At 44.2% G+C, this 21,003-nt stretch overlaps 1 protein-coding gene across 1 annotated transcript in view; it reads right to left on the bottom strand.

Moving 5' to 3' along the window:
* EIF3L (eukaryotic translation initiation factor 3 subunit L) overlaps positions 1-21,003 on the bottom strand; it is a 52,164-nt gene that overhangs the window by 24,067 nt on the left and 7,094 nt on the right. The window contains exon 3 of the mRNA XM_075833669.1: positions 11,182-11,392. Within this exon, the coding sequence (XP_075689784.1) occupies positions 11,182-11,392 (211 nt within the window). The remainder of the gene's footprint in view (positions 1-11,181; positions 11,393-21,003) is intronic.

Genomic DNA, 21,003 nt, shown 5'->3' with positions numbered 1-21,003 from the left:
ACATGTTACTTGAACAAATCAGAATTTCAATAAGAGGGGGAATGTAAGGGTGCTGTCATGATGGAGGACTTTCCGTCCAAAACTTAAATCCGTATCGGACAGAACATCGAGCCTATGTTTGCAAAACGTATGATGGCTTGACCAAGTGGCAGCTCTGCAGATTTGGTCCATAGAGGCTTCTTTTCTTTCTGCCCAGGATGCCGAAACTGGCCTCGTTGAATGGGCTTTATTGCCTTGTGGGGCACAAAGTCCTTGGGACTTGTATGCTTCTTGTATGGTAGTTTTTACCCATCAGGCTAGAGATCCTTTTGAGGCTCTCTTTCCTCTATGCTTTCCCCCATACAGGACAAATAGATTTTTATCTGGTCTCCAAGAGGAGGTTCTATCCAGATACTGGAGAATTGTTCGCCAGACATCCAGGCAATGGAATGTTTTTTCTTGTTGATCTTTAGGATCTGGACAAAAGGAAGGTTAGAATTATTTCTTGTTCCCTATGGAAGGCAGTAGATACTTTCGGAATAAAGGAAGGATCTAGCTTTAGAATGATCCTGTTTTTTGTACTTTTAGGTAGGGTTCTATGACCGACAGAGATTGGATTTCTCCAATCCTTCTTGCTGATGTAATAGGTACTAGAAATGCAGCTTTTAGAGTTAAAAAATGCATACTAATCGTGTCGAGCAGCTCGAGCAAGGGTGGATCGCAAAGAGCCGTTAACACTACATTTAAATCCCAGGTAGGTACGGATTTCTTTAGGGAAGGTTTCAATTTAGAAACTGCTTGAGTGAATCTTCTGATCCACCTATGTTCAGCTAAAGGAGTATTGAAAAAATTACTTAAAAGAGGCTCTGTCACCACATTATAAGTGCCTTATCTCCTACATAAGGAGATGGGCGCTGTAATGTAGGTCACAGTAATGCTTTTTATTTAAAAAAACGATCTTTTTTCACAAAGTTAGGAGCGATTTAAGTTTATGCTAATGAGCTTTCTTAATGCCCAAGTGGGCGTACTTTTACTTTCGACCAAGTGGGTGTTGTACAGAGGAGTGCATGACGCTGACCAATCAGCATCATGCACTCCTCTTCATTCATTTACACTGCACTAGCGATATAGATATATCGCTATGTGCAGCCTCATACACACACCCTAACATTACTAGTGTCCTAATAATGAATACACATGACCATCCAGCCTGGACGTCATGTGTACTCAGAATCCTGACACTTCTGAATATTTTTTTTTGAGATTCCGGCAAGTTAAACCAAATCTCGTTTAGCTCCGTGATCTCGCGAGATTTCGTATCCGTTGCTGGAATCTCACAAAAAAGAGTCAGAAGTGTCAGGATTCTGAGTACACATGACATCCAGGCTGGATTTCATGTGTATTCATTATCAGGACACTAGTAATGTTAGGGTTTGTGTATGAGGCTGCACATAGCGATATATCTATATCGCTAGTGCAGTGTAAATGAATGGAGAGGACTGCATGATGCTGATTGGTCAGCGTCATGCACTCCTCTGTACAACACCCACTTGGTCGAAAGTAAAAGTACGCCCACTTGGGCATTAAGAAAGCTCATTAGCATAAACTTAAATCGCTCGTTTTTTTAAATAAAAAGCATTACTGTCACCTACATTACAGCGCCGATCTCCTTATGTAGGAGACAGGGCACTTATAATGTGGTGACAGAGTCTCTTTAAGGCTGAGATCTGCACTTTTAAAGGGAAGGTGTCACGAATTATTTTTTTTTATATATATAATATTGCTTTTAGTATGATATTAAAATACATTTTATTTATTTGTGTTCTTCTGTTGTACTTTTTTCTTACTTTTACTTCTCCATGGGAGCTGCCATTTTTTTTTTTCATCTCTGTATGTCGATTAACGACACATACAGAGACGAAATACGGCACATACACCCCCATAGAGAATGCGAACGGGAGCCGTTCCATTCACTATAGCGTACGCCGTCTGTGTGGGAACGGCGAATGCGCTGCTCCCACACAGACCAAAAGAAAGGTCTTTGGCAGAGCGAAATCCGGCACCATTTTCATGTGGACCGGAAGCCGCGGCCGGACAGTAAGACGACGATTTCCGGTCGCGGCTTCCGGGCATATGTTCAAGGCAGCGATGAAGCAAGGTATAGGAGGGGAGGCGGCAGCAGGAGCAGGTAAGTTATGTTTGTGTATGCGATGTGTGTATTATGTCCGTGTAATACTGTCTGATTACCACTGTATCTAATCCTCCTCCACTGTGCATTCGCTCAGAAAATGGCGGCACACAGTGTAGGAGGTTTGAAGATTCAACCCCCTCCTTCTCCTGGCACTAGCCAGGATAAGGAAGGGGGGATTGTGTGAGGACACTAGAGCGAGTGTGTTTACCCCAAATTTGCAGCATAAAAGCAATGAGGTTGCTTTACCACATTGACCATGCTGCAATTTTGGGAATTGCCCCCTGTAGTGAGCAGCACATGGAAATGTTATAAATTAGAATCAAATTTATATTTCCTGACTTGTGAAAAAATTCTAACAATGTGTAATCACTTATATACTAACTGTTTACCTGAAAAAAAACAAAAAAACAAAAAAAACAAAACATTTCTAGCGACACATTCCCTTTAAAAGGTACTTGGGCTAAGCCCTTTTTTGAATACGGAAATCAGAATTTTCGCGATGTTGGGAAGACAGGGGTCTGGTCCCGGAGCTCCATACCAGGAACAGAATTTCTTCCAAATTTTTTAATAGATTTTTGAGGTAACTTCTTATGGCTTAATAAGATAGTTGAAATTACCTCATCTGACAAACAGTGTTTCTTCAAGATCTGCCCTTCAGGATCCATGCTGACAACTGCAGAGTTTCTATTCCCTGAAAGAATAATGGACCCTGAGAGAGAAGATTCTTCTTGACTGGAAGCATGATAGGGTCTTCCAATGCTAGGTACTTTAGGATTGGAAATCAGCTTCTTTTTGGCCAAAGGGGAAGAATGATAAGCTTGGTCATATCTTCCTGGATTTTTCTTAATACCACTGGTATTAGAGGAAACGGAGGAAAGGCATAGGCCAGAACCATATCCCAGGGATGGGATAATGCATCTACCCCCAATGGGTTGTCTTTGAGATTTAGGGAGAAGAATGTCTCTACCTGGGAGTTTTTCCTTGTGGCAAATAGGTCTATTTGTGGATAACCTCACCTTCGGGTTAAGGACAGAGAAATTTCCCTGTTCAGGGACCATTCTCCTGGGTCCCCTTTGCTTTTGTTGTTTGGGCAGAGCCACCAGTGGAGTGATGACTTCATGGTTTCGGAAATCTGAATCCTTGAATTCAAGGAGTCCGGTTTCCGATCCCACTGGTACATGATCAGATTCTGTAAGGGTCTGGAGTGAAATTGACTCCATGGAATGGATGCAAGTCATCATTACCAGCATCCGCATTCCTTCTCTTATGGAACAGGTGCTCCGTCCCCAAAATGTCCTCACTTTTGTCACTAGAAGTACTTGTTTCTCCCTTGGGAGGAAGAAAAGTTGAATGTCTAGCAGCACTTCTAAGAAGATCTTCTGTTTTGGGGAGGAAGACTTGACTTCTCGAAGTTGATTATCCATACCAATTCCTGTAGAAGGGAAAGAACATGTAAGTAATGGCTGTTTAAGATAGACGGAGTATCTGCTGTCAACAGGAAGTCGTCTAAATATGGGATAATGACTATGCCCTGACTTCTTAAGAATGGCATAATCTCTGCCATAGTTTTTGTAAAAATTCTGGGGGCGGCCAAATGCCGAGGGGGAGACAGACAAATTGGAAGTGGAGAACGGAAGGGCCATGCTGAATCGCTAATCTGAGGAATCTCTGGTAACCGGGGTGGATAGGGACGTGATAGTATGCATCTTTTAAATCGATCGTACACATTGACGCTTCTTCCATTAGAGGAATAGTCGATCTGATAGACTTCATTTTGAACTTGTGATATTTCACCCATTTGTTTAGTAACTACAGGTTGATTATCGTCCTGTAAGAACAGTTTGTTTTCTTGACTAAGAATATTTTTGAATAGTGGCCTTTGAACCGTTCGTTGTGGGGAACTGGAGTAATTGCTTTTAATTTTAGCAGTTTCTGGATGTCTAGGATAAAGATTTGATGAAGATCTTTTGCTTGTTACTGGGTTATTAGAAATTTCTCTGGAGGAATGGAGGAGAATTCTATTTTGTACCCTTCTTCTATAATCTGTAAAACCCAAGGGTTCTGGGTTATTCTGGCCTAGATTAAATAAAAATGTAGGAGTCTTCCCCCCCCCCACACTCTTGGCGTCATTTCTTTGAGGGCTGAAATAAGTTATTGGGGTTGAGGAGATATCCTCGACCCCTTCCCCCCCCTTGGGGTAACTCCAGCGAACGGCCTTCCCTTTTCCTCTGTTGGCAAAACCGCCGAAACTGAGGGGGTTTTTAGGTTTCTTCTGGAACCCCCCCCCCTTTTCTATCCGTTGCACTCTCCAGTATGTTATCCAGGCGAGGACCAAACATCAGAGATCCTGTAAATGGGATAGAACATAGCTGGCTTTTGGGCTTCGTGTCTCCTGACCACATCTTGAGCCATAATGCTCTTCTAGCAGCATTTGAGAGAGCCCCATTCCTGGCAGCAAATCTAATAAGTTCAGCTAATGCGCCAACCAAGAATCCGGTTGCCATTTTTAGCAAGGGTAGAGATTCTAATAAATCTTCCCTTGATGTTTTCATCATTAAATGGGTTTCCAGTTGGTCTAACCATATAAACATTGACCTTGCTACAGATGCGGCCGTGATATTTGTGGAGATATGGCGATTCCCAAGCTCTTTTCAGCAGCCCGTCTGCCTTCCGGTCCATGGGGGTCACTCAACTGAGAGGAATCTTCGAAGGGGATTGCGGGTTTTTTTTTATTTTAGCAACCCTAGATACTGTAATATCTGCTTTTGGGATTTCATACCAAGGTTTAGAGTCTTCTGGATCAAAGAGAAGTCTGTTTTTAAATTCCTTTGAGATGAAGTCTTTTTTCTGAATTCTCCCATTCCATCGTTACCAGTTTTTTTTAGATTCCCATTTACCGGAAAAATCTTTGTTTTCTTCTCCGTCAGGCCCCCAAACATCTCATCCAGGATGGTATGGGGTTGGTCTTCTTCGGGAATCTACATGGTTTCCCGTGTTGCTTGGATTAAGGTGTCGGACAGAAGAGAATAATTTTTTTTCTCCTGAGTAGATGAAGCTGAAGGCAAGAGTTCCTCTCCTTCTAACACCCCCTCTAATAAATAATAACACTCCTGCTCAGAGTCCGACCCTTGAAATGGCGCGCACCATTTTTGTTCCACTTCAGTCCGTGGCCTTTTTTCCCGGGAGTGTGTCGGAGTTTCCTGAGGAGGGGCGAGGGAGGCTATGGACTGACTCACTTCCTCACGAATCATAGCCCTAAGTTCAGACATAAATGTTGGTTGTTCCTCTTTAAGTAGTTTTGCAATACAGTCTTGACAATTGTTTCTTATGCGACTCTGGCAATTTTTTCCCACAAGTCGTACATTTTTTAACCTTCTTTTTATCAGTTTGTCTCTGAGAGGAATCTTTATCCTAGAGAAAACAGAAGGCAGGTAAAGTATGGTGTACTTACATACTGAGTCGTAACCCTTACCCCAAGGGTGAGACTCACATGACCCTGGGACATATCTGGAATTCCGTCAGAATGAGGTAGTTTCATCACCGCAACAAGTAATAGTCACAATATCCACTTAAGGCTGTATATATAATTCCACGTTAGAGGTATTAGTTCTAACTACATACCTGTGCGGGTCCCTTTGAATTTCCCGCGTTTCAAGATGGCCGCGGACCGGAAGTAGCCCGACGTCATTTCTGGTCGCGTCATAGCCGGCGCTAAGAACTTCTGGCTATGCGATCGCTTACGAGGATGTTGCCGGCGCCATCATCCTTATGGGGCTGCCAGTCCTCGCATGGTCACAAAGCCTCGGCCGGAGCCTGCTTGGGAAACCCGAACCCCACACACTACCGGAACCCTGCCTAGGATCCGTAAGGTAGGTGTTTCAGTTGGGAGCTAAGGGACCTTTCGTTTGAGAGGTAGTTAACACAGGCACATGGGAGGAATAGAAGGGAGAGTGCACGGACTCTCCGATCTCGCCTCCTGCCTGAGTTTATACAGGAGCGACGTCTCTCTGCTCCTGACCCTGTAGGGACAGGAAGAACACTGGCAAGTGGGTGGTGGGAGGGGCCTTTTAACCTCTGTCTTCCTGTTCCTATAGAGGTCAATCTCCTATGGTGCTGTCATGAGGGATGTACTGGAAAGAAGCCTAAGTTGGAGGAATCCAAAAAAAAACAAGTAAGGCAACTCATTTGTTTCTTGAATTTAATTTAACGTGTACCAGGACTACTAAATGTGAAAATTGCATTAATACCCAATGCCTCCCAGAACTCATGGCCCTGCAGATGTAGTTAATTTAATGACGGATTATTCCAAAGAGGCCGTTAAGTCAATGCTCCCTCAATATGATAGATTCTTTTAACGAATGTCCAAACTTCCTTAGCCAATAAAAGTAGAGAAACTTCCCAACTCCCGTGCATTACCCTCCAGAAATAAACGCAGGATGAACAAACCCGCTGGACCACGCAACATGCATTCATCCCCGTGTAGCCCATCGGCCAGAAATATGGACCTAAATATTTAAAGTTGTGAAGCTGTATTGATAAGAGGAAATAGGAGTGCCAGGCTTCTAATATCCTTAGGGTGTCTTATGTAACCCAAGTTAAAAAACAAAAAAAACCACCAGCAGACTGTACAGAGTCTGGAAAAATGATCGAGTAAAAAGGCACGCATGCGTGCTGGAGGACATACAGAATCAGCATCTTCACTAGGTTGCGACCCGTCTAGCCACACATAAAAAGGTAATTTCCTCAAAATGGTGAACTCGAGTGAAGGTGTTAGGCGATGTTCACACGCTTAACAAAAAATGGCTGTAAAATACGGAGCGGTTTTCAAGGGAAAATAGCCTTTGATTTACAGCCATTTCTTATGTATCCAGCGTTTTTTAAGCGATTTTTCTATTGCCACAATGAAAAACAGCTGAAGGAGTGACATGCACGGTTTTAAAAACTGCCGTGCAAAAACACCCTGTGGGGATGGAACACTGTTTTTCCCACTGAAAATAATGGGCAGATGTTTGGAGGCGGTCAGCCCCCGGATGTTCAGCCGAAAAATGGCTGAAAATAGGCCGTGTGAAAATACCTTAAAGGACGAGTGTCACAATTTTTTTTTTTTTTATATCAATTTGCATTTAGTGTTTTATTATAAAATCTTTTATTCAGGTGTGTGTTTGTGTTTTACTTTTACTTCACTATGGGGGCTGCCATTTTGTTTTTCATCTCTGTATGTGTCAATTAACGACACATACAGAGATGGAATACGGCAGCTACAGTGCATAGGAGTCAATGAACGGGAGCCGTTCCATTGACTTTGCTCTATGGCTCTGTACGGCGCAGACACAGGTCAGAGTCACACAGAGCAGAGCAGCTGTTTGCAGGGAGACAGCAGGCGCCATCTTGAAGACCAGCTGCACTGCAGTTAAGATGTGTGTCTCTGCATGTCCCACTCTCTCTCTCACAGACACCCGCTCTCGTGACCCCCGACCCGACGCCCCCCCCCCCGACGGCCCCCCTTGTATGAAGGACACGATGAAACTGTACTGGGAAAGCCCTGAACGATAAATCTCTAGTTGTGCTGAGACTGTTTGGGGAAGTGACTAATGAACCTCTCAGTCTTAGCACAACTAGAGAGATTTATCGTTCAGGGGTCTGGGAAAGCTGGGTGACCACCATTACCCCTCCTACTGGAGTGTGAGATTCATTAGTCACATCCCCAAACACACTCCAGTAGGAGCAATGGTGGTCACCCAGCTTTCCCAGACCCCTGAACGATAAATCTCTCTTGTTGTGCTGAGACTGAGAAGTTCATTAGTCACATTCACAAACAGTCTCAGCACAACTAGAGAGATTTACCGTTCAGGGGTCTGGGAAAGCTGGGTGACCACCATTACCCCTCCCACTGGAGTGTGAGAGCTTCATTAGTCACATCCCTAAACACTCCAGTATGAGGGGTAATGGTGGTCACCCAGCTTTCCCAGACGCAGCTATAACCAGGAAAGGGCTGGATGGACGGGCTGAGGGTGCACAGGGTTTTTGGTGACCCCCTCCGTCATGTGATCGGACCTAGGTTACCGGTTCATCAGACGGGGTTCATGTGACTATAAATCTGTCCATAACAAGACACAGTGCACTCAGGACAAGCCCTGCCCTCATGCCGTAGTTGTGTGGTTCTGTCTGCAGTGATGGCGGTGGGTGGCTCTGACACCCGCTTCCCCCGTCGGGTCATCTCAGGACAGAAGGGGTTGTCCGGATTGGAGACAGCGCCGCACCTGTCCTCAGGTTGTGTCTGGTATTGCAGTTCACCTCCATTGAAGTGAATAGGACAGAGCTGTAATACCACACACACGACCTGAAGACAGGTGCGGCACCATGTTTTCCTGGAAGACCCCTTTAAGACTTTTCCCATGTGTGTGTGTGTGTGGCAGAGCGGAGTGTGCCGCTGATACTTCATAGCCGCTTATCAGCTGTTTTGAAGAATCAGCGACGAGCACCCCCCCCCCCCACCCCCACATCCCCCAAACACGCAAAATCAAGTGTAATCAAGCGTTTTTTATGTGTTTTTTTGCACGTAAAATGTGCAAAAAAAACACATGTCAAATACACGGCGTGTGAACCGGTCAACTGAAAAGTCATTCACTTCACTTTCATCATTCTAAGGTTCACACGACCTATTTTCAGGCGTAAACGAGGCGTTTTACGCCTCGATTTACGCCTGAAAAGACTGCTCCAATACGTCGGCAAACATCTGCCCATTCATTTGAATGGGTTTGCCGACGTACCGTGCCGACGACCTGTCATTTTACGCGTCGCTGTCAAAAGGCGGCGCGTAAAATAACAGCCTCGGCAAAGAAGTGCAGGACACTTCTTGGGACGTAATTTGAGCCGTTTTTCATTGAATTCAATGAAGAACAGCTCCAAATTACAGCCGAAATTGACGCCTCGCAAAACGCGAGTACGAGCAATTACGTCTGAAATGACAAACCTGTTTTCTCCTGAAAACAGCTCCGTCATTTCAGACGTAAATGCAGTTAGCGTGTGCGCATACCCTTCGGGTATGTTCACACACAAGGTTTTCAGCTGAAAAATCGGAAGCAGAATGCCTACAAGCATCTGCCCATTGGTTTCAATGGGAAATACGGCGTTCTGTTCCGACAGGGCGTTTTTTCCGTGGTAGTTTTCCAAAAACGGCACGTAAAAAGACGCCCGACCAAAATGAAGTGCACATCACTTCTTGGGACGTTTTTGGAGCAGTTTTTCATTGACTTCATAGGAAAACAGCTCCAAAAACGGCCGTTAAAAAAACGCGAGTTTGATTAAAAATGGCTGAAAATCAGGAGCCGTTTTCCCTTTGTTTAGTAAGCGTGTGAACATACCCTAAGGCCTCATTCACACGACAGGTTTTCCCGGCCGGGTGCCGGCCGTTCATAAATCGGCCGGCACCCGGCTGCATTAGGAATAATAGACCCCTAATGGGGCTATTCACGCGACCGATTTTTTGACGGCCAACACCGGAATGTGTCCCGAGTGATGGCCGGGTTTCCCGTCGCTTGCGCTCTGTCTCCTCCTCACAGCGCAGAGTGCATGTGAGGAGGAGTTGATGCCATTCGGACGAATGGCTGTACGCTGGAGGTAAGTATATACAGACTGTGTGGCAGGGCCGGGGTGTACAGCAGGTGGAAGGGAGCGCTGCGCTGGCTCCCTTCCCCTGCTTGCTTTAAAAGCGCCCTGGCTCGGCGACACCTTCGATGGCGCCGCTAGCAGCTGCTGCTACTACTGTAGCGACGCCACTATAGCAGAGCAGGGAGGTATCTCCCCGCTCTGCTATGTGCTAGCCCCACTTTAGCTCCTTGAAGGAGCGGAATCCCCGTGTTTTCGGGGATTCCGCTCCTGGACAGAGCGCTTGATGTCTCTGTCCATATCTGGGCAGTGACATCAGTGGAAACTCCTGAAAAGGAATCCCCGAACACATGGGGATTCCACTTCAGGAGTTGCCACTGATGTCACTGTCCAGACCTGCCCGGCCCGGAACGGATGCATAACTTTATGCAAACCGGCCGGGCAAAATGGCCGATTTTACTGGCCGGCACTCGGGCGGGACCCGGTCGTGTGAATCCCGCCTTAGCCTTTTGGTGTGTCCTATAACTTCTTCCAGCTGCAGAATCACACCCAATATGGCTGCCGGACACTGCTTAGCAATTTGAAGACACCTTTACCTGGCTTGTGAGAGGGGGGGGGGGGGGTGAGGTTCCCTCCCACATTTACAGCAGCTGTGAGTCAGGTTGCTTTGCCTTATTCACCTTGCTGTAATTCTGGGAAGTGCTCCCCCTGGTGGCCAACATTGGAAAACATGTCAAATTATTTAATTTTTAATACTTTCCACCATACGGAAAAAAAAATAAAAAATACAGCAAAAAAGGTAAAAAATATAATAGAAATAAGTAACGACACTTAAAAAAAAAAAGGTTTAATTTTCGACACATTCCCTTTAATAGTCACCCAACAGTATTTGTAAAAAGGTACCACCTGCTGGGGAACCCCATCTGGAACTTTAATCTCTTTAAGAACTTATTTAAAGGGGTATTCCCAACTTAGACTTTTATGGCATATCCTGTGGATATGCCATAAATGTCTAACAGATGCGGGTCCCACACTTATATCGAGAACGGCGCCCGTTTCGCCCAATGAAGCAGCCGCAAGCTTACAATTATAGACTGACACTAGTGGGGAGGGTCCCACACTTCTCACAGCTCTCTCCATTCTGCTATAGGATTGTTATGGAAACAGCTAAGCAGTGCCTCCATACACGCCTCTCTCCACTATTTCCCGCCTGGAATCTGCAGCCACAACACCAGAATAGACGAGGGTTGGGTCCAGTTTCAAATATAGGTGCTGGTACCAGAGCATATCCTATAAATATGCAATAAATGTCTAAGAAGGGAATAACCCTTTATCTAGATTGCAGGGTTTCTAAACGCTTAAATGAAAAGTGGTAACTTTGTCATGCTGCAGATCATCATTACCTGTTTTCATAGATATCTTGTATCTCGTAAACCTTCTGGTCAATGACATCACTGGACACTCTGCTGGCTTGGAGCTCATACACCTTCTGATCAATCAGGTCAGACACAGTCTTGTGGAAGTACTGAATAAAGTTCTTAATCACTTCAGGGATGACCTGATACGTTTGCTGCTCAAACTGGCGTTCGTATGCCAGGTCCTGCTTGGGGTCACCTGTTACGAGAGAAAACAATGCATATGATCACCTACGTAAAAAGCTAAATTGCTCTGGTTTTTTTTGTGCCACTAAAATTTACCTGCGTAGCTTAGACCTTAATGGGAGACTCCTGAATTACTGCCTGTTCCACTCCCTACACTAAACTCTGTAGTACATAATAGCAGTAGAGCCAAACATCTATGTGGATATAGCTTTGTCAAAACAAAAACATCAATTATTTATAGTGCAAGCAGCATTGAACCCCTTCCCGACATTTGCCGTATGGGTACGCCATGGAAAGCATTGACTTCCCGCAAATTGCCGTACCCATACGCCAAATGTTTGGCACCGGCTCAGAAGCTGAGCAGGTGCCATCATCGCCGGATCTCAGCTGAATCTTACAGCTGACATCCGGCTGTAATGGTGGGGACCGAAACTAGCTTTGATCCCCGCGAGTGCTGCACTTAAAGAGGCTCCGTCACCAGATTTTGCAACCCCTATCTCCTATTGCAGCAGATCGGCGCTGCAATGTAGATAAGAGTAACGTTTTGTTTTTTTTAAAACGAGCATTTTTGGCCAAAAAAGTACAACTGGGCGTGTATTGTGTATGTACATCTGGGCATTTTTACTTCTTTTACTAGCTGGGCGTTGTGAATAGAAGTGTATGATGCTGACGAATCAGCATCGTCCACTTCTCTTCGTTACCACCCAGCTTCTGGCAGTGCACAGACACACAGCGTGTTCTCGAGAGATCACGCTGTGACGTCACATCGCCACCAGAGGCTACAGTTGATTCTGCAGCAGCATCAGCGTTTGCAGGTAAGTAGCTACATCGACTTACCTGCAAACGCCGATGCTGCTGCAGAATCAAATGTAGCCTCTGGTACCGATGTGTCCTCGCTCGTCCGACACGATGCAGGACCTGGGGCATAAAGTGACGTCACAGCGTGATCTCTCGAGAACACGCTGTGTGTCTGTGCACTGCCAGAAGCTGGGTGGTAACGAAGAGAAGTGGACGATGCTGATTCGTCAGCATCATACACTTCCATTCACAACGCCCAGCTAGTAAAAGTAGTAAAAACGCCCAGATGTACACACACAATACACGCCCAGTTGTACTTTAGAAAGCATCATTTGCATAAAAATGGTCATAACGTGGCCAAAAATGCTCGTTTTAAAAAAAAACGTCACTCTTATCTACATTGCAGCGCCGATCTGCTGCAATAGGAGATAGGGGTTGCAAAATCTGGTGACAGAGCCTCTTTAAGGTGTTTGCAGCTCATCGGAACACCAGCAATGAAATGCCTAATACTGGCCCCCCGGTCTGCAGATGGCGCCGGCTCACGAGCTGATCCGGCGTCATCTGCGGTGGAAGTCAGCTGTATGCTACAGCTGACATCCACCTGTAACGGCAGGAACCGGAGCTAGCTCCGATCCAGCAATCGAAAGCGAATGCTGCATCGTAGCGGTTGCTAGCAGATCGCCAGCCCTGACAGGCAATCAGGACTGGCGACTGCTGCTATGGCAACAGGAGACACAATGGCCTTCTGCTCTGCCATTGCGGAAGCCGATTAGGCCCCGCCGGGAGGCGAAGCCTAAGCGGCTTGCTGTCAGTGAATAACTGACAGATCTAATACATTGCACTACGTAGGTAATGCAATGTATTAGAAAAAAATAAATCTGACAGCTGGACCTTCAAGTCCCCTAGTGGGACTTGAGAAAAAGTGTAAAAAAAGTATTAAAAAAAAAAAAAAAAAAAGAAGTGTCAAAAAAAGTGAAAAAAATAAGTTTGAAAACAATAAAAGTTCCAAGTAATAAAAAAAAAACACAATCCCCCTTTTACTCTTATCAAGTCCGTTGTTATTGAAAAAAAAAATAAACCATACGTATTTGGTATCGCCGCGACCGTAACGACCTGAGGTATCAAAATATTATATTATTTATTGAACGCGGTGAACAGCATAAAAAAAAAAACCAAAAACTGAAGGATACCAGAGTTTCTGTTTTTTGGTCACTTTGCCCTATAAATATAGGAATAAAAAGTGATCAAAAAGTCGCACGTATTCCAAAAATGGTACCTATAAATACTATAGCTCGTGTCGCAAAAAACAAGCCCTCATACAGCTGCATCGACAAAAAGATTAAAAAGTTATGGTTCTCACAACTTGGCAACAGAAAAAATACATTATTTCTACAAAAGTAGTTTTATTGTGCAAAAAGTTGTAAAACATAAAAAGGTGCTATAAATCAGGTATCGCCGGAATCGTACGGACCCGCAGAATAAAGTTAACATGTAATTTATAACACATGGTGAACGCTGTATAAAAAAAAACTAAATAAAACTATGCCAGAATTGCGTTTTTTTTTGTTTACCTGGCCTCCCAAAAAATAGGATAAAAGGTTATCAAAAAGCCGCATGTACCCCAAAATGGTACCAATAATAACTACAGCTCATCCCGCGAAAAAAAAAGCCCTCATATCACTACGTCAATGAAAAAATTAAATTAGTTATGGCTCCAAGAGGCGATTTATCAAGGACCTAAAATTAGGGAACCAGGAAAGGGCCCAAACATATCCGCTGGAACCGACGGTGCCCGTATTATAGCAGGACAACACTTTCCCAGCAAAATTCCCCAAACTGCAAAAGGTGCGGAGTGTGGACCAAAAGGGGCATAAGAAAGGACGCCATATATCAGTGCGACACCGGCCTGTGCAGAAAGGATTGCTTCACAGCGTAACACACATCTATGGATAATTATTTTTTTTCACCCCATTATTATACCACCTGACTATGCGCCTGATGTACTCTGAGTATTGCTGGTGCTCCGTTTATAATGTGGGGTACATGTAAGCTGGGCAAACAAAACTACTACCAAGCAAAATCCGCTCTCCAAAAGCCAAATGGCGTTCCCTCCCATCTGAACCCTACAGCGTGCCCAAACAGCAATTTCCTTCCACATATATGGCATAGTCATACCCGGGAGAACCCTTTTAACAATTTTTGGGGTGTGTGTCTCCAGTGGCATAAGCTGGGCATGACATATTTGCCACTGAAATGGCATATCTAGGGAAAAATATACATTTTTAATTTGCACCATCCGCAGCGCATTCGTTAATGGAAAAGACCTGTGGGGTGAAATGCTCACTACACCCCTTAACAAAAGCCTTGAGGTGTGTAGTTTCCAAATGGGGTCACTTCTCAGGAGTTTCTTTTTATTATTTCACATCAGAGCCTCCGAAATTGAGGCCTAATTTGGCGATTTACAAAGTATTGGTTCACAATTGCAGATGGTACTCTTTCACTCCTGAGCCTGGTCGAATGTCCAGGCTAAAGATTAGGGTCACATGTAGGGTGTTTCTAAAACCAGGAAACACTGCATAATAATTAGGGTATGTGCACACGTAGTGACCAAAAACATCTGAAAATACAGAGCTGTTTTGAAGGAAAAACAGCCCCTTATTTTCAGACGTTTTTTGAGCAACTCGCGTTTTTTACGTCCGTTTTTGGAGCGGTTTTCATTGGAGTCTATGAGAAAACGGCTCCAAAAACGTCCCAAGAAGTGTCCTGCACTTCTTTGACGAGGCAGTCATTTTACTCGTCGTCGTTTGACAGCTGTCAAACGACGGCGCGTAAATGACAGGTCGTCGGCACAGTATGTCGGCAAGCCCATTCAAATGAATGGGCATATGTTTGCTGACGTATTGGAGCCGTATTTTCAGGCGTAAATCGAGGCATAATACGCCTCGGTTATGTCTGAAAATAGGTCGTGTGAACCCAGCCTTAGAGGGCTGTCACCACATATTGGCATATCTATGGAAAAAAATCAAATTTTCACTCTGCAACATCGAGTGCACACTAATTTCTACAAAACACCTGCGGGGTTAACATGCTCACTACACCACTAGGTAAATGCATTGAGGGGTGTAGTTTACAAAATGGGGTTACTTCTGGGGGGTTTCCACTGTTTTGGTCCCACAGGCGCCCAGAAACCAATCCAGCAAAATCTGCACTCCAAATAGCACTCCTTCCCTTCTGAGCCCTGCCGTGTGCCCAAACAGCAGTTTATGACCACATATGGGGTATTGCCGTACTCGGGAGAAATTGCTTTACAAATGTTGGGTTCTTTTTTTTCCCTTTATTTGTTGAGAAAATGAAAAATTTTGCGCTAAAGCTACGTCTTATTGAAGAAAAAGGATTTTTTTTATTTTCACTGCCCAATTCTATGAAACATCTATGGGGTCTAAGTGCTTACTACACCCCTAGATGAATTCCTCAAGGGGTGTAATTTCCTAAATGGAACCACCTTTTGGGCATTTTCATTGTTTTGTCCCCTCAGGGGCACTGAAAATGTGACATGGCCTCCGCAAGCCATTCCTGCTAAATGTGAACTCCAAAAGCCAAATGGCGCTCCATCCCTTCTAAGCCCTGCTGTATGTCCAAACAGCCGTCTATGACCACATGTGGGGTATTGTTTTACTCAGGAGAAATTGGTTTACAAATTTGGTGTTGCTTTTTCTCCTTTGGTCCTTGTGGAAATGAGAAAAAAATGCTAAACCTACATTTTCTTTGAAAAAATGTAGTTATTAATGTTCACAGCCCACTTCCAATCATTTCTGTAAAAAACCTGTGCAGTCAAAATGCTCACTACACCTCTAGATCATTTCCTTGAGGTGTGTAGATTCCCAAATGGGGTCACTTTTGGGGGATTGCCATTGTTTTGGCACCGCAAGAGCCCTGCAAACCTGACATGGTATCCTCAAAATATATTGTAATAAAAATAAGGCCCCAAAATCCACTAGGTGCTCCTTTACTTCTGAGGCATGTGCTTCAGTCCAGTAGCACGCTAGGGCCACACGTGGGATATTTCCTAAAACTGCAGAACCTGGGCAATAAATATTGAGTTGCATTTCTCTGGTAAAACTTTGTGTTACAAAGAAAATTGGATTAAAAATTAATTTCTGCAAAAAAATATGAAATTGAAAATTTCACCTCTACTTTGCCTTAATTCCTGTGAAAAGTCTAAAGGGTTAAGAAATTTTCTAAATGCTGTTTTGAATACTTTGAGGGGTGAAGTTTGTAAAACGGGGCGACTTTTTGGGGGTTTCTAATATATAAGGCCCTCAAAGCCACTTCACAACTGAACTGACCCCCTGTAAAAATAGTCTTTTGAAATTTTCTTGAAAATGTGAGAAATTGTTGCTAAAGTTCAAAGCCTTGTAACGTCCTAGAAAAATAAAATGATGTTCAAAAAACGATGCCAATCTAATGTAGACATATGGGGGATGTTAATTAGCAACAATTTTGTGTGGTATAACTGCCTGTCTCACAAGCAGATACATTTAAAGAGGCTCTGTCACCAGATTTTGCAACCCCTATCTGCTATTGCAGCAGATAGGCGCTGCAATGTAGATTACAGTAACGTTTTTATTTTTAAAAAACGAGCATTTTTGGCCAAGTTATGACCATTTTCGTATTTATGCAAATGAGGCTTGCAAAAGTACAACTGGGCGTGTATTATGTGCGTACATCGGGGCGTGTTTACTACTTTTACTAGCTGGGCGTTCTGATGAGAAGTATCATCCACTTCTCTTCAGAACGCCCAGCTTCTGGCAGTGCAGATCTGTGACGTCACTCACAGGTCCTGCATCGTGTCGGCCACATCGGCACCAGAGGCTACAGTTGATTCTGCAGCAGCATCAGCATTTGCAGGTAAGTAGCTACATCGACTTACCTGCAAACGCCGATGCTGCTGCAAAATCATCTGTAGCCTCTGGTGCCGATGTGTCCTCGCTCGTCTGACACGATGCAGGACCTGTGAGTGACGACACAGCGTGATCTCTGGAGAACACGGCTGTGTCTGCACTGCCAGAAGCTGGGCGTTGTGAAGAGAAGTGGATGACACTTTTATACACAACGCCCAGCTAGTAAAAGTAGTAAACACGCCCCGATGTACGCACATAATACACGCCCAGTTGTACTTTTACTTTTCAACACGCCCAGTTGTACTTTTGCAAGCCTCATTTGCATAAATACGAAAATGGTCATAACTTGGCCAAAAATGCTCGTTTTTTAAAAATAAAAACGTTACTGTAATCTACATTGCAGCGCCTATCTGCTGCAATAGCAGATAGGGGTTGCAAAATCTGGTGACAGAGCCTCTTTAAGTTGAGAGAAATGCTAATTTTTCGCTAAATTTTGGTGTTTTTCACAATTAAATATTGAACATATTGAGCAAATTTTGCCAGTACCATAAAGTCCAATGTGTCACGAGAAAACAATCTCAGAATCGCTTGGATAGGTGCATTCCGACGTTATTACCACATAAAGTGAAACATGTCAGATTTGAAAAATGAGGCTCTGTCAGGAAGGTCAAAAGTGGCCAAAGAGGGAATGGGTTAAAGAAATAGAACACAATATAAAATAGAAAAATGGTTTGTATTAACCCCTTCCCGAGATTTGTCGTAAGTATACGACATGGAAAGCCAGTGCTTCCCGCAAAATGTTGTATACTTACGACAAATGCATGACACCGGTTTGGAAGCGGAGTCGGTGCCATCATTCCCGGATGTCAGCTGTATCTGACATTCTGCTGTAACGGCGGAGTCCGAAGTTAGCTTCGATCCCTGCCATTAACCCCTTAAATGCAGCCGTCAAAACTGATCGCTACATTTAAGGCGTTTGCAGCTCATCGACACCCCAACAATGAAATAGTCAGGGTGTCGGTGGCTGCAATGGTAACCGGAGGCCTAATACTGGCCTCCTGGTGTGCCTAGCACGGAAAACTGCTAGCCCCCGCACGGAGGTAGGGCCTGAAATTCAGGCTTACGTAGCCGCCGGCAAGATAGCGCCGGCTCTGGAGAGGAGCCGGCGCCATCAGCGGTGGATATCAGCTGTATGTTACAGTTGACATCCACCTGTAACGGCAGGAACCGGAGATAGCTCCGATCCCTGCCATTAACCCCTCAGATGCAGCGATTGGATACGATCGCTGCATCTTCGTGGTTGCTAGCAGATCGGCAGCTGTGCCCTGCAATCGCACGACTGCCGACTGCTATTATGACACCAGGACACCTAACAACGGCCTCCTGTTTGCCATTACGGAAGCCGATTGGGCCCCGCTCGGAGGCGAAGGCTAATCGGCTTGCGGTCAGTGAATGACTGACAGATCTAATATATTGCACTACGTAGGTAGTGCAATGTATTAGAAAAAAAAAAATCTGACAGTTGGACCTTCAAGTCCCCTAGTGGGACTAAAGTAAATTATGAAAAAAAGTGAAAAAAAAAAAGTTGTAAAAAGTATAATAAAAGTTTAACGTAATAAAATAAAAACACAATCGCCCTTTTTCCCTTATCAAGTCCTTCATAAATAAACCATACCTATTTGGTATCGCCGCGACCGTAACGGCCTAAACTATAAAAATATTAGGTTATTTATTCCACGCGGTGAACAGCGTAAAAAAAAACCCGTAAAAATAATGCCAGAATTTTTTTGATCACTTTGCCCCACAAAAATTAAAATAAAAAAAGTGATCAAAAAGTCGCATGTATCCAAAAATGGTGCCTATAAAAACTATAGCTAGTCTCGCAAAAAACAAGCCCTCATACAGCTCAGTCGACGAAAAAAAATTAAAAAGTTAGGGTTCTTACAACATGGCGACAGAAAAAATATATTATTTTAACAAAAGTAAATTGTATTGTGCAAAAAGTTGTAAAACTTCTGGTATCGCCAGAATCGGACTGACCCGCAGAATAAAGTTAACATGTAATTTATAACGCATGGTGAACGCTGTATAAAAAAAAACCCTAAAAAACTGACAGAATTGCAGTTTTTTGGTCACCTTGCCTCTGAAAAAAATAGGATAAAAAGTGATCAAAAAGTCGCATGTACCCCAAAATGGTACCAAAAATAACTACAGCTCGTCCCGCAAAACAAAAAAAAAAAAACAGCCCTCATACCACTACATCTATGAAAAAATATAATTGGTTAAGGCTCCATTAAGTCAGGAAATAAAAAATATGCAGTTGTGCAGATCAGTGAGGAACATTTCGTCTGTTTCAAGAGGCGATCAGGGCTCTAAAATTAGGGAACCAGGAAGGGGGAGCTCAAACATAACTGCTAGAAGCGAGGGTGCCTGTGTTAAACCAGGACAACACTTTTCCAGCAAAATTCCCCAAACTGCAAAGGTGCGTAGTGTGGACCAAAAGAGGATAAGTAAAGACACCGTTTATCAGTGCGACACCGGCCTGTGCAGAAAGGACTGCTTCACAGCGTAACACACATCTATGTATTATTTTATTGTTTATCCCATTATGCCCCTGATGTACTCTGCCCAGCTTACATATGCCCCCACATTATAAACGAAAATACCAGTAATACTCAAACAAAACTACTACTAAGCAAAATCAACGCTTCAAAAGCCAAATGGCGTTCCCACCCATCTGAGCCCTACAGTGTACGCAAACAACAGTTTACTTCCACATATATGGCACCGCCATAGCATGGAGAACCCTTTTAGCAATTTTTGGGATGTGTGTCTCCAGTGGCATAAGCTGGGCACAACATACCTGCCACTGAATTGGCAATTCTGGGAAAAAAAAATAATTTTTACTTTGCACCATCCGCAGCGCATTAATTTATGGAAAAGACCTGTGGGGTGAAAATGCTCACTGCACCCCTTAATAAATGCCTTGAGGGGTGTAGTTTCTAAAATGAGGTCACTTCTGGGGGGTTTCTCTTATTATTTCCCATCTGAGCCTCTGCAATTGTGAACCAATTCTGTGTAAATCGCCAAATTAGGCCTCAATTTTGCATGGTACTCTCACTCCTGGGCCCTGACAAATGTCCAGGCAAAAGATTAGTACCCCATGTAGGGTGATTCTAAAACCAGGAAACACAGCATTAGAGCTTATTCAGACGAACGGGATATACGTCCGTTTAACGTGTGCGATTTTCACGCGCGTCGCACGAACCTATATTAGTCTATGGGGCAGTGCAGACAGTTGCGTGATTTTTACGCAGCTTGAGTCCGCTGAGAAAAAGTCACGACATGTCCGTTCTTTGGGCGTATTTCGCGCATCACGCACCCTTTGAAGTCAATGGGTGTGTGAAAATCACGCGCACCACACAGAAGCACTTCCGTGGGACGAGCGTGATTCGCGCAACAGCTGTCAAACTGTGAATGAAAACAGAAAAGCACCACGTGCTTTTCTGTTAAACATCCAAACGGAGTGTCATAATGATGGCGGCTGCGTGAAAATCACGAAGCCGCGCATCATACGGGGCTGACACACGGAGCTGTTAAAGAGGCTCTGTCACCAGATTTTGCAAGCCCTATCTGCTATTGCAACAGATCGGCGCTGCAATGTAGATTACAGTAACGTTTTTATTTTTAAAAAACGAGCATTTTTGGCCAAGTTATGACCATTTTCGTATTTATGCAAATGAGGCTTGCAAAAGTACAACTGGGCGTGTTGAAAAGTAAAAGTACAACTGGGCGTGTATTATGTGCGTACATCGGGGCGTGTTTACTACTTTTACTAGCTGGGCTTTCTGATGAGAAGTATCATCCACTTCTCTTCAGAACGCCCAGCTTCTGGCAGTGCAGATCTGTGACGTCACTCACAGGT

This window comes from Rhinoderma darwinii, chromosome 7 (genome assembly GCF_050947455.1).
Source record: "Rhinoderma darwinii isolate aRhiDar2 chromosome 7, aRhiDar2.hap1, whole genome shotgun sequence".
NCBI classification, from domain to species: domain Eukaryota; kingdom Metazoa; phylum Chordata; class Amphibia; order Anura; family Rhinodermatidae; genus Rhinoderma; species Rhinoderma darwinii.
Note: the sequence above shows the minus strand (reverse complement) of the source record. Positions and strands in the feature narration are given on the sequence as shown.